This window comes from Pantherophis guttatus, chromosome 3, assembly GCF_059756535.1.
Source record: "Pantherophis guttatus breed Tessera chromosome 3, ASM5975653v1, whole genome shotgun sequence".
NCBI classification, from domain to species: domain Eukaryota; kingdom Metazoa; phylum Chordata; class Lepidosauria; order Squamata; family Colubridae; genus Pantherophis; species Pantherophis guttatus.
In genome coordinates this window covers 127,747,114-127,762,121 of record NC_142065.1, presented here as the reverse complement: position 1 = coordinate 127,762,121, position 15,008 = coordinate 127,747,114, and the positions used below count along the sequence as shown (strand labels likewise).

The 15,008-nt window shown below is 37.5% G+C and overlaps 1 protein-coding gene across 6 annotated transcripts in view; it reads right to left on the bottom strand.

Moving 5' to 3' along the window:
* SLC12A7 (solute carrier family 12 member 7) overlaps positions 1 to 15,008 on the bottom strand; it is a 108,849-nt gene that overhangs the window by 40,979 nt on the left and 52,862 nt on the right. For all 6 annotated transcript variants that reach the window (XM_034411834.3, XM_034411833.3, XM_034411835.3 and 3 more), the window contains exons 2-7: positions 12,880 to 12,974; positions 11,202 to 11,324; positions 9,562 to 9,708; positions 6,631 to 6,685; positions 2,707 to 2,837; positions 1,426 to 1,652 (exon numbers count right to left, since the gene is read on the bottom strand). In XM_034411834.3, coding sequence (XP_034267725.1) covers positions 1,426 to 1,652; positions 2,707 to 2,837; positions 6,631 to 6,685; positions 9,562 to 9,708; positions 11,202 to 11,324; positions 12,880 to 12,974 — 778 coding nt within the window. The remainder of the gene's footprint in view (positions 1 to 1,425; positions 1,653 to 2,706; positions 2,838 to 6,630; positions 6,686 to 9,561; positions 9,709 to 11,201; positions 11,325 to 12,879; positions 12,975 to 15,008) is intronic.

Here is a 15,008-nt window from a genome sequence, read left to right as displayed (position 1 = left end):
GGAAGATTTCAGGCATTCCCCCTCTCTCTCAGCCCTAGGGAACAGGCAATGGCAAACCACTTCAGAAAATCCTGTCAAGAAAACTGCAGGGAATAGTCCAGATAGGAGCCAACACTGATTTGAATGTGCACACATACAAGTGTTCACATCTCTTTACTTGGGTTGAACAAAAGTTTCAAAAGAGGTCCTTCTTAAAATTTGGATGCAAGTATGGTATACCTCTTTGGAATCACTAAAACAACAGCATTGTGTACAAGGCTAATGTAGTGTAAGGCCCATGTGGCTGCTTTAAAAGCTTCTTCTGGTTGTCTGTATGAGTGGGCATGCAGAGATACTTTGACCTCTTCCCAATGTAATTGTCTATTATTTGGGTTATTATTTAGATACTACCTGAAGTATCAGGTAGTAAGGCAACAACTCTTCCACAAACTGAAATGTGTAAATGATTGAAGATCATTTATAATCTGTGAAGAACATAAGAGATTAGGAAGTAGATTGAGAGAGCTACCTGCGTGGGTGGCACAATCATATGCTTAGAGGAATTGCAATAGAAATTAAAATGTTGACAACCGCAAAAAAAATACTGGCCCACTTTGAGTGTTTGCCTGAACATGTGAAAGGCTTTACTCTGGGTACAGAATGAGGTTTCCCAAATATCCCTATTGATGTGTATCAAGGACATCAGAAGAACAGATGTATTTCCAGAAACAGAAGCAAATATTCTTCTCTATGTGAACTGAGATCTTAAAAAATTAAGGTCCCTGATCCCACAGATATACTCATATTCAAGCAAATGGAAATACAACTTTATCTTTAGCCAATTGAGGTAACAGTGTGTGCATTCTATGCTCTATTCAATTTAAAATTCTGTGCATTCATAATAATGCAGAAGATGACTAATGAGTGCTCTGCATTATTCTGTAGAATCTATCCAAAACAAAGGTATAGTACATGTGGATTCAAGGTAAACTCAAAATAATTAAAAAAAAACTGAAATGTGAGGCTTTACCACAGCTTCATTTAAATACCTTTTACAAAGATGACTGTGTTCTAAAACCCCCAATCACATTTCTTTGTATATCTTTATGAAAGCTCAGATCACAACAATTTAAATAATTGCTATTATGCAGGCTACTGAATAAACATCTGTTCAATTAGTGGTCCAAAGGTCTAAAACATCAGAAAATGTGGAAACCAGGCTTTGAAACTCTATGGCAACAATGTTCTCTCCCATCCATGGATACACCTGAGTGGAATCATTTTGGAAAATCTAGGATGACTTTTTGACATGTTTCAAGGGCCTGACCTGATCTAATGCAAGCATCACTAGCATTATTTGCTACTGCACATATTTTTTATTTTACCTTTTAACAAGATTAAAATATTATAACTATCATTGATATTTAAATGTAGTCATGCACTTACGGAAAGTCTGGAGGATGAAATGCAGTTTTAATAACCCCTGCATAAATAGCCATAATTGAAAGGATTACACAAGCCAAGAAGACTAATGCAAGCTTATTGACATATTTGACTCCCACAAAAACAACTATCGCCATCAGAGCAACAATGCACGTCCCATAAACTCTCATATTGTTTAATGTGGCCTCCTCACTTCCATGAAAAATAGCAGCATTAGGAGAAATATATTTCTGTAAGACAAATATTGAATATCGTTTTAGTACAAAGTTCCAAAACATAAATAATTAAAATCACTGCAGTAAGAATCAACAGCAAGATTATAGACTAAAATGTATGTTTTAAAATAAAAAGGAGATAACTGGTAACCTTGTTACTTCAACAGAGTCACTTTGGACAGTGAGATGGGTGGCATATAAATTTAATAAAGAAAAATACACAGCTGGTTGACCTCTGGTTCAATTCAATTCATTATGACCAAAGACCAGTACAAGCAGAATGCTCAATGAGTATCTATAAATCTATATCAATATATAATAAACAAAATAGGAAGATTAATTTTATACCCAAATAATTTCTTATAAATTGAGGAGACATATGTAAAAAGAGAAGCAATTGATGAAAATGAAAGAATGCTGCCCAGAGCAAATTATGCTGAGGATTAGATAGTGCTTGGGAGTGGCTCTTGCTCAATGGTTTGCCTAAATGGGGCTTCTCCCTTGCCTTTTGTTCTTCCTTATTTAACTTCTCCACCTTGACTCATCTCCACCCAGTTTTGTTCCTTTGTCTTTGTTTCATATCCCAATGCAGTTTACACTTTTCACTTTTCACTTACCAAGAGCTCTATCCTGCTTTATTTCTTCTTTGCTACTTTTAATGGATGGAGGGATGGATTGTGTGCATTCAGTATTTCTATGTACCAGTAGGGGAACATGGTCTTTGTATTTATTAAGAAAGAATGGTTGCTATATGCAGATGGGGAACAATTAATTGTGTAAATGGGGTAACTCATTTTACAACTGATATTAATTCAATCAAAATAAAGGGATTTCTTTGTTCTGACCTTGTGGCTTCTGGCACATATATATGTGCACATGCACTTATGCCTAGGCAAATATACACATACACATACTGATTAACATGGGCAGGTTGGAATCTTCAGGACTGTTTCTGCCACAGTTAGCAACCCCTTCATTGAGAAGGGGGTAAGGTATTTATTACATAAGAAAACTACATTCTTAATACATAGCATGAAGAGGAAAACATAATGTTAAATAAAAGGCCTACCAGTAGAATTTCAATTGTGCCAAGAATATACATAGCTCCTGCAAAAGTTGTGCCCAAGTAAAAGCAAAGTCCCACAGCTCCACCAAATTCTGGCCCTAATGACCGTGAGATCATATAATATGAACCACCAGCTGTGAAATTAAAATGGAAAAGACACACATTAGCTTGGTATAGAACACATTAACCATATTCAAAGCATATTTGTCTTGCTTAACTAATTGGGACACTAGATCAGATGAAGCGTGCCAGAAAGCCAATCTGATTTGAAAGACTAAGTGAAATATTTTAGCGAGAAAGCACTGCTTAACAATGGTGGAAAATACTACAACTTGCAATGCATACTGAAGGGGTATTCCACCAAACAGATTAGAAGTATTCTCTCAAAGTGTAAAGCAGATGCATTTTTTGGAGGACTTGTGTGGCTATTTCAAAGGCTATCCTACGTGTGAGCATGCATACCCCATGTACAGATAATATGACACCAATGCTTCAAGGAGGGAGGCTTACATGAGTCTACTATCTTTAAAACTATTTATTTTTGCATCCTCAAATCAATTTTGAATCCTGGTGGCTGCCTGGATTATAGTCCTTGAAATTTTCTTGGCAAGATTTTCAAAAATGATTTGCTATTGTCTTCTTTCTAGGGCTGAGAAAGTGTGATTTTCCCAAGGTAATCCAGTTGGCTTCATGCGTAAGGTTGGACAAGAATACGAGGACTCTTGATTTCTAGTCTAGTGCCTTAATCACCACACTGAACTGTCTCTCAAAACACTTATTAATGTAAATTAATTCTAACTTAACTTTCTAGCAATATAAAATATTTACTACAGGTAGCCCTCAATTTATGACCACTATTGAGCACAAAATTTTGGTTGCTGAGCAAGAGAAATGAGCAAGAGAAATGTTCAGTGAGTTTTGTCCCATTTTACCACCTTTCCTTCCTAGCTGTTTTAGACTCTTTCCCCCTTTTTAAATATTACATACCCAATCATACCACTCATGTCTAATAAACAGAATGATACCTTGCACTTAAAAATAAACTGTATCAGACACAATATCTTTATAATAGAACTAAAAAGCAAATCTCAGACTCTATACACTAAAATAATCCTCTGCGGTGATCAGTTCTCACTTAGAAAGCCCTTTGCTTATTAAAAAGAAATGTTAAGCATAAAGGAGGTAACTAATGACAATTATATACCAAGGTAGATTACTTAACACTTAATGAAAGTTTGAAGAAGACTGAAAGCAATCTCATTTATTGGGAGGTGGTGTTGTTTCTGGAGATGTTTTGGAAATCAAAATCAGGCCTAGCTACTATTCATAGACAACTGAACATGGAAAAGATTTACATCAGTTCATTTAGTGACCGTTTAAAGTTACAACGGCACTGGAAAAAGTGGCTTATCACCATTTTCACACTTACGACTGTTGCAGCATCCCCATGGTCATGTGATTTACATTTGGATGCTTGGCAACCGACTCACATTTATGACGGCTGCAGTGTCCCGGAGTCACGTAATCGCCTTTTGTGACCTTCTGACAAGCAAAGTCAATGGGGAAACCAGATTCACTTAAGAACCGTGTTACTAATAAAAGAACAGCAGTGATTCACTTAATAAATGTGGCAAGACAAGTTGTAAAATGAGGCAAAACTCACAACAAATGTATGCAAAAATGCAGCTGCCCCTGGAAAGTTCAGTTGCCATCAACCCACCAGTGCATATAAAGCTGCCTCAGACCAGGAAGCCTGAGTCACTCATCTGGCCCAGCAGCACTTATGATTGCAGAGGAAATGGAAGTCCCCACACCCACTTAACTCACCTCTAATCTCATTGGTGGCAGGGCAGGAGTTTAAAGAGAGGCCTGGGGCCTTTAGCAGTCACACCACTACTACTGAGAAATACCATCTCTCAAACACCCCACCATATTAGCACCATTCCAAAAAGCCCCGACTGCCCGGTGCTCCTCAAGATCTGTTGCACCCCACTTACCTTCATTGTTTTTCTCCAGCTGCTGACAGGCATATCCAGCAACGTGGCCTCGGTAAGAAGAGGAGAGGCCCAGGAGAGGCTACTTGGGTGTGTCAAGAGCAGGAGAAAAAATTCTGAAGGTGAGCAGTAAGTGGCAGATCCTGGGGAGTACAGGGCAGTGGGGGTAACTGGGGCTGGGAGCAATGGTAAACAAGTAAGGAAAGACTAACTGTACTTCATGTTAAGGTGAATGCTCATGGCATTAATATGTTTTTACGAATTCACAGAAAAACACAATATAATTAATTTCTTTCATTGCATGTTTACAGATGTCATTAGATTTGGAAAAAGGTCACCACACTGGGATGAAAACCAGTTCAATTTTTCTGTAATACTGCAATCAAGAAATACAATGTCTAATCTAAACTAATGCTTGAATATGGTGGTCAAGAAACTAAGCTGATTCCTGGTAAGAATACAGCAGTGTACATTAAGGGTACCTGATAGAAGAATATCCCTACTCTAAAAAGTAAACACAAATCTGCTCTGGGGGATGTTTGACTCCCTCTAAATGAACAGGTTTGCATTCTGGTAGTGCTCATCATCGCTGGAGATAATTTTTATGGTCAGAAGTGCCTGCTATTAATAGGCTGGTACCCTCTCCTGAACAAAGATAGTCATAAAGACTACCATACAGAGGTGACTTCAAAAATTACAATAATGTGGTCTATTGAGGCCACCCTTGAAACTGGTTTGAAATCTACAACTAAGGCACTGAAGTGGTAAAGTATCAGATTGGGCTGCTTTTTACATGGCCACTACAGCTGCACTAAAATATCTGCACCAACTACCTATTTGGTATCAAGCTACAATCAAAATTTTGATACTAGTATACAGTTTTATACCACCTAGAGGTGGGTTTCCTTAAAGAACATCCACTGGTGACATCAGCTCCACAGATAGTTAGAATTTTTGTGGGAAGGTCCTGCTCTTTTATGTTCCATATTGCGGAACAATATGTATTGTAAAGCGGGCTATGCAGTGACTTCCTTTTGTAGTACTGAGGCTCCAATGTTTTAGATATTTTAAATTCCATCTTATTCTGACTCCCTTCCTAAACCATTAATCCTTGTTAACAATTCTATTTCAAATATTTGTATTTAAACTTCTTTTACATTATCTTACACTAGAATGATTAAATGGTTATTATAAACTTTTTATAGAGAAAAGGGATACAGAGATTATTTTTAAAAATAAACAGATAAGTAATAGTCAGGGATTAAGTTCACTGGTAATGTACATTATAAACCCAGATTATTAAAGATCCTTTTAATGCAATATTCCATCCCCTCCCCTATAGAAGACAGAACAATTTTACTTCTCAGAGTATATTCTATTCAAAACCAAGTAGTTTTCTTCTGAAATAAAACAGACTCTGAAGTAAATGCCTGGCCTTTATTATTTTGGCGCTAGAATTCACCTATTCTCTCAAAGGCCTGATTGGTTATCTGCTGCTATCTGATAAATAGGTAGGATATCTCTCATGTTAGTTTTGGCTTTTTTCTGTTGTTATTCGAAGAACAAAGGGGAAGCCTCATATATCACTGTACCCACCCAACTTATCTGACAGAAGCTGCACTGTAGATATCAAAGGAAACTTGGCATTATCTTGTCCTTTGCATGGCCTGTCTTGTTTGTTCCATTCATTATGTCTTAGCAAAACAGACAAGAACAGGAATAAATCAAGCCAAGTTTTCATTTTTTGTGTTTTCTCACAAACACAATTTTCTGCATGAAAGCATTATTATCTTACATTATATGTTAAGCAATTTCTTCCTCCTTACCTTCCATAAGTCTCATTTAATCATAGTGATCAATATATCACCAGTAATGGAGGACTGTTTATAAAGTGCATGAAATATCTTAAGACACAATTATATTTTGTTATTACCTGGAACTACACCATTTGTTGCTATCGCACTCATTGATATTGCAGTCAGCATAGTCTACAAAAACAAATGATAATAATAAATGTTATTAAGAAATAAAGAACTATGACTTTGCAAGATATAAAAGAATTCACCCAGCTACAGAGTGGAAAACAATACTCAATTTTATAAAAAGCAAAAATCATATAAATAGAATAGTACAGAGCAGTAGAAATTTACATTATTCACCAAGACAGCAAGATCCATGCGGCGACAACATCCAGGAATACTTTTTATAGTAACATTTTTTTAAATGTTATTGACTATTTGTCTGGAAAGGGCTCATCCATGTTATGAGAAGAAGAAATACTATACATTATTTATGTCTTCTCCCTTCTAGTTATTTATATAATCTGTAACTGTTCCTTCAGTTTGAAGCAGAGCAGTAAAGAGAAACCAATGTAGCCACATGTATTCCGTCAAGTAACCTAGCTCTTAGAACAAGTGGAACAGATCGGAATATCTTATGGCTGTAAAATGCCCAATTTTTATCTATCTATCTATCTATCTATCTATCTATCTATCTATCCATCCATCCATCCATCCATCCATCCATCCATCCCCACACACACACACACACACACACACACACACACACACACACACACCAAATTATATAGTTTTAACCAACTTTGGCACAATGAGAAACATTTTGCTGCAAGATGTGTATCACTATTTGCATCACAAAGCTTAAAACAAGCATTACTTGCTTACAAGAAAACCATGTTCAAATCTTTAGACGTAAAAATGTACAAAAAACCTGAACAATATAGTAATGTTTTTCATACCCTAATTATCTTGTGGATGGGCTATTACACAGTCTTCTAGTGTAATGGATTTGCCCTTGAAGGTCACTTGGAAGCTATTGCTGAATAACCAGAGCAGCACAACCAGAGATGGACAAGCCCCATCATGCCTATATAATATCCCTGCTGTGCGAGTTGCATTGGATACAAACTGGCTTCTGACTGTAATTCAAGGTGATGGTTATCACCTACTGTAAATGGAGATGACCTTGAATTAGGTATTCAACAACCATTACCTGAATACCAGGTTATCCTGGAAAGAGAGGAGGGGGAGTGAGAAAGAAACTCAAGATTGCCACATCTTGATTCACTTGATATAAGAGGGGAGACTAAATTTTCAAGATTTTATTGTATCTTGCAACAATAAAGTAGAATTCCAGTAGTCCCAAAAGTGCTTTTTCAGAGGCAACTGGACTTTTTCATTTTCTCTTTGAAGACATTTTGCTTCAGATGACAAATAAAATGTCTTCAAAGAAAAAACAAGAAAGTCCAAATTAACTCCTGAAAAAGCACCTTTGGGACAACAAGGACCTGGATGACTGAGAATCTCCATAGATTTTTAGAATTCCAGTAGTCTTCAGTTTTCTGATCTGGCCTACTTGAAGGGCTGATACACATGAAGCCCTTGCTATTTTAAGAGACTGCTTGTCTCCGATATCGTCTACCCATCTTATGCATTCCAGCTTGATTTGGTCAGCCTGGTTTGGACTCACTGACAAAGCAGTGTTATCTAGCTGGCCTTCAGAGGCAGTCTTTTTCTTTGTTGCTGCTGCTTTTGTTCTCCCAATATCTGTATGACCCCTACCACGGCCATTTATGAGAAATCTTTTTTAAGATGGGCTTTTCCCACAGGCTTGGGGTTAGGATGTTGGTGTGGGGGATGTGGAAAAATGGTTTCTGTTTCCTCATATGGAGATTGCTTTTATGTATTCTATTTTTTATATAATGTTATTCGTTTAACTTTGTGAAGCTGACCAGAGTAATTTTGGAATTGGACAGCCTAGAAATTTAATTCTGAAGGTGACCTATTTGCAGGTTTCACCCAAATTACGCACTACCGGTATCTATTGGCTCTCAACATCGGAAATAACTCAGAGTCTATAAGCCACTAAGAAATGTTGCTATTTGAAGCAAGAACAATTGGAAATAAATCAAGTCAATCAGCTGTTGAGCAAGTGTTTCCTTTGTCTTCATATCCTATTTATTATCTCTGTGGATGAGTTACCTCCAGAGAAAATTTCCTGCACATGATGCATCTGGCCCACGGGCTGCCAGTTTGACACCCTGCACTAGATCCAGTTTATAATATCAGCATATTGCCCCCAACAATCTGGGTCCTCATTTTACTGACCTTGGAAAGCTGAGTGAATCTTGAGCCCCATTAGGATTGAACTCCAAGCTGTGGGCAGTTTTCCTACAATACTGCATCATAACCACTGTGCCACCAGGGCTCCTTGGTATTTCAGATATCATATCTGAAATATCTAGAATAAATATTGCTTCCATAATTATTTCTTGGGGTGGTCCAGAAATCTCTAGGATACTTCTACTGATTAGAAATGTCTAGGTATGGGTGCTACCAATCAAACCTCTGACTGTAACTTTCACATGCGGCTCAAGAAACTCAGGGGCACTATTTTAGCAAATAAAACTACTGTGAGTCAGAGGAAATTCTGTGCTATCTACTTCAGTATAGCCTTGTTTATTTATTTGTTTTCATCAAGCAGCTTCCAACTTTCTGTTCTTAAACAACTACTGCATTTGGACTGAATTCTACTTTAAGTTAGGAAGAGGGCTTACTCGTGAGATTTTCTGATCTAAAACTGAGTTTTTTTCATTCTAGAGATAAACAAAACAAGTAGATGGATTTCATTTAACACACTTGATACTGCTTTAACCTGTCAATAGCGCCGCTTCTAAGAAATATGGCTACATAGGAATGGAACAGTGCACCTCTATTACTACAAGCCTTACTTGCTATAAATAGCCTGTCCAGTTATTTGTAAAATTATCAAGACAGAACAGAAAAATTATTAGAATGCAGAATACAGTTCAGCAAATATCAAAGAAAGCATATATTATACTTACACCAGCACAGCATATGAATACAATAATGAATGACTCAAGAACTCCTGCTGTTCCCACAATCCATGTCAGTCGCAGAAATAGAATAACTCCCAAAATATTTTGTAGACAGGGTAAATATACACCAATGAAAGTACCCATACATGGAGCCTAAAAATCAGATAACATGTAAAATTGATTGAAATAATCTTTTTGAAAAAAGACTATCAAAGGCCACAACATAGAAATTTTTTTGTATTTCTCATAAAGATTACATATACATTCTACTCACATGGTTTTACATTTCCTTTTTCATTATCTTCTATTTCTTACGCTAGATGCTCTGGAATAGTGTATAGCATAAAGCAAGGGTGTCAAACTCAAGGTTGCTTAGATCTGGTCCGCAGGGCGGGCCTGAAAATATCAAAGAACTGGCCCACAGTGCCTCTGCTGGCCAAAACGAGCTGCGGGGGACTGTGCGAACCCCCCCCCACTTTTCAGCTGGCAGAGTGCTGCAGGAGGCTGTGGAGGCCGAAAACTGGTCACGGGGGGGGGGGGGCACGGGGCCCCTCCCCCCATGGCCCATTTTCGGCTGGCAGATGGCTGCAAAAGGCAATACCTTCTTCACCTTCTCTTTAGCAGCATCTGCCAAATAGAATTAGGTACCTCCCAAGATCTGGATGGCTGTTGTTCAGAAGAGCAAAAAACATCTGACTCTTGACCCAGGTCCTTGATGAGAGAGAGTGAGCCCCTCGTATCACTGAGTTTGTCATCTTTTATCTTAATCTTTTACCTGTGATTGATTTAATTGTAAATTAAATTGTAAAATTTAATTTTTTGATTGTTGTGTGCTACCCAGGGTCATTGAGAATTGGGTAGTATAGCAATTTTGTAAATTATTACTAATATTAAATCCTCTTCTAAGGCTGAGTCAGAGGTAGTAACAAAGATTAATAGACTGTTGGACAGACAGTTTTTAGAGACATCTGGAGAAATTGTCATTTCATTTATGCTCTGCTCCTATACAAAAGAGTCAAGCCCCATAGCAGCTGGGGATTCTATATTTCTTTAATCTCTACATTATGGAATTGAGACTATTTGTGCCAGAAAGTAAATCTCCCTTTGTCTGGAATAGCTATTTTGAATGCAAAGGGAAACAAATGCATCTTGAGACTGTGTCAAATGCCCACCACGTCCACCCCCACCAAGGTCAAACACAGTCCTGATGCAGCCTCAATGAAATCGAGTTTGACACTCCGGCATAAAGTGTATATCCCAGAGCATCTAGATAACACACACTTTTATGTTCCTTCACATTTGCTTTGTTGTTTTCATTATTTTCTGTGATATTAACCTAGTTGCTCTGATTCAATGAAACTCTTCCCTAATTTTTTTTTACCAAAACTGAAAATTACTGAACTCTTAGCAGAATCTTGATGTTAAGAATGTTTATGTATGTGCTACAATTTATACATGTTATTTCTTTGAAATAAGGTTCTTCCTCACATAGATCTTAGCTTGTTTGACCGTAATCTGACAAAAGAAAAGCATCAAAATTTCTAGGGTTCATTGATCAGGAACTAATATTGTTAATATTCATAGCCACAACTGTATCCAACTCATAGAAATGACAATGAATAGAGAATGGAGGGTGCATTTTTTACCTTGATTTCCTTCCGCTTGGTATCTTCATCTTCTTCATGCTCTACCACTCCCTGAGTAACATTGGTATAATTGGCTAATTTGTTAAGAAGAGATGATACCATGGGGTTGCTATCCATTTCTTCCTGTTGAAATTTTGGAACATAGTAATAGGTAAGAAAAGAGTACATTTTAGCCCAAAAATAATCACATATTTAAAGGTGATATAAACAGCCAATGAATGTAAAATATAAATATTGCTTGGCCCCATAATATAGATAATTCAATTATTGAGCTTGAAAAATACAATCTAAGAAGTATACTCTTGCCCTTTCTTCAGATGTGTTGAATTACAATTTCGGATAAGACGCATGGAGATTATGCAGCAGAAAAAAAATAGTGTGGATTTATAAACACATGCCACAAAAAAATAACATTATTAGAAGACAGCATAAGGCATTTCCTTGTGGCTATGGAACTGCAATACTACTCTTTTGCAGCAACATTTATAGCAAAACATAATTTTAGGCAGATTTTGGAGACTGCAGAGTCCAACAGTGAGGAGGTTGGGGAGTAACATGGACCAGTCCTGGAATCTGGGGAAGGCTCGAACAAGGGCTCTGCATTGGAGGCAGAGAGAGGGCCAAGGCCACCTGGGAGTTATATGCTGCCTCCGGAGCTTCCAGAGGTGCACATCAGCGAGGTGGAGGAATGGGGGAGCCTGTTCCCAATTCGCACATGTGTAGAGCTGCCAGAAGGCAAGAACAGTTAAGACAAAAGGGACAACTCAGGAGTAGGGCTTGGAGTTGATTGGCCCCTCACATAAGACATAAAGGAGGAGCAAAGGTACGTGAGCCTTTGCAGGAAGCAACTTTGTTCGTTCTGGTCGGTTTAAATTCTGAAGCTCCATTTTCACTCTGTGCTCGGTGTGGCATTGCAAAGCTAATTGCCAATTAGATCTTTGGCAGTGTGTCAAGGGAGATAAAGGTGGGTGTTTATCAGTCTTATCCCGAAGGACTGTGGCAGACTTCTGTCGGACTCTTTACAAGCTATTTGTGACTCATTACAGGCTGTGAATGAACATAATTCACAGCCGTTGAAATAAAAAGAGGGTTTTTGGGACTAATTGTGTGCTTTTTACTGTCTCAGGAAGCCTAGGTCAGAACAGAAAGTAATGTTATTCAGGTAAGTGAAAATAATTTTAAAGTTTTTTTTTTAAATTGTCAGTTGTCAAATCCTATGCACTTATTTGCTAGTGGGAAATCGTAGAAGGCTAGCAAGTAATGTTCCTTATATCTTCTGACAGAGAGATTATGTTCTTTCAGCCCTGTAGAAAACAGAGCTTTTCAAAGAGATCAGTTTCTCTCTTCTTTTATTGGGTGAAAAGGAAACAGAATAGTTCAAATAGGTAAATAATTGTGGGGCTTTGTTCCATTATTTTCTAGCTTTAGTAAAAAAAATAAAATGCAGGATGTGAACATTTCTCACTTTCCTTTGTGTCAGCTAGAAGTCTTAGAGAATGTTGTCTGGATCATTGGTGATTGTGTATTGTTGATGCACAGAATAAGTAAGGTGACCAGGAAGTGGCTGACTCAGTCATCTGTGTTATGCAAACCATCAATGGATTTTAAACAAACAACTAGTGCACTTAAAATGTACTAGCAGTAACAAGGATTTGCTGAAATTAATCATTAATATTACCTCAAAGAGCGCCATATTTTTTCCTTCATAGAGTCTTCCTCTCTCCAAACTTGAATTATTGATGAATGGGCTACTTTCCCGTGGGACTCCATCACCTATCAAGGGACAACAAATATACTTAGAAGCAAACAGGCAATTAAATCACACATTTTTTATGACAAATTCAACAATAACATATTTGTTCCCTATTCCTGCATGTGAGAGATCTGGTTAACATGATCTGTAAATATAGACAGATTTCACCTTATAAAAGAACAGGCCCAAAGGAGGAAGCTGGGATAATTCTGCTTAGACAAACAGCTGTCAGGCTATGAAGTACTATAGAGTCCATCAGCCACTGAATGAGATAATTAGACAACTTGGGGCTGGATTTTTCACACACAAGATAGATTTTTATGTTGGGGCCTTAATTTGTTAAATTACACAGTTATACAGATTTGATAGTGATGTGCATGGCCTGGAAGTGGTGTGTTTTTAAATATTTTTTTATTTCATTTATTTTGTATTTTTTTGATTATCAACTCTGAGATATTTAAGGATACGGGGCAAGTTATAAGAAAGTACATAAATAAAAAAATACAGTAAGCAAGTATTAAAATCTAACTCCATATTCTATTATTTTTCACTCTTTTACCAGCTCAATTGCACAATGCACAATTAATTTCTGCTTTTTTTTCTATCTTAGATATCCTGAGAGTCAGAGTATTTTATGTACCTTCCAATTGGTGGGATATTGGCTTGCAAAGCAGACCCTGAATTAGATATTGGCCTTCCATGGACTAGCCCAAGACTGCTTGTTAATATTTGGCTACATTGGAAGCATAATCTAAATCAGGGGTCCCCAACCCCCAGGGCCATGGCCTAGTACTGGGCCATGGCCTGTTCAAAACTGGGCCATGGGAGAAATGGGTAAGCATGCGTGTGAAGCTCCAGTCACACAAGTGGCAGGCAAGAAGTGAATGGAGCTTCACATGCAAGGGCAAGCACCCTCCATTTGCACATGAAGTTCCATTCATGTGAGTGGAAGATGCATGATACCACTCACATGAATGGAGCTGTGCTCTCACATATCTGCCACTTACAAATCCCCTCCCCTGCAGCAGACCGGGTCACCAAACTGGAAAGGTTGAGGACCATTGGTTTAAATGCTGCATATAACATGGGGGCCACTATGGCTGGTAACTTAATTATACTTTCTGTTTATGTAAAAACTCTCATGCAAGTCAGACTTTCAACCTGAATCATAAAAAAATCCAAAATAATAGGGGGAAGCAATTATCTACCTTTCTGCAAATTTACGGCTATTGCAGAAAGAAAACCCTTAAGAAAAATTAGTAAATGTATATTTAGACATTAATTTAGGGTAACTGTGAAGCAATAAACACACTTCAAATGTTTGACTGTTCATGTCATTAGTCATTGCAATGAAGATTTAAAAGCATTATTAAGCTATATGTTTAGGGTTTAAAATAGGCAAGATAAATCCTGTATTAGTTTTGTTATGGTTTACAGATTATTGAATAATATATACTCTTTTTCAAAACAATGGAGTTCTCATCACTATCACCCCAAAAAAAAAAATCTCTACCAAATACATTGCAACACATCCACCAATTAGCAGGAAGAATGTTAATTGGAACATCAAACTGGATTTGTTCTCTAATAATTATTTTTCTCTCACTCAAAGAGGTTTACAAAACATGACACTAATGAATTTTGATAGAAAACAGTTCCTTTCTGTCCTACCTCTTCTCTTATTTGATCATCTCTCACTGTGTATAGTTTGGCATCTTTTTAATTTCCAAATGCTGTGGAACAAGAGAAGCAAGTTGCTCCAACAAGTATGTGACCAGCTGAAATGTTTAATGCCTCTCTCGCGTTCCACTGTCATGAAAAATGGAATGCTTATTTTTATTGAAGGGTCTCTGGTTCTATGGCAATGCTCGGGTCCTATGCCTGTCCACCTGAAGATGGAATCAATATGACATATACTTTCTCAGTTACACTCTATTTAATATTACTGCTATGAATTTATCATCATTTTGAAGACTACTTCACCACAAATAGTGTTGTGGTCCGCCAGCAGCCTGAGGAGCTGGCAGTGGAATTGGACAGTGAGGAGGCTGAGG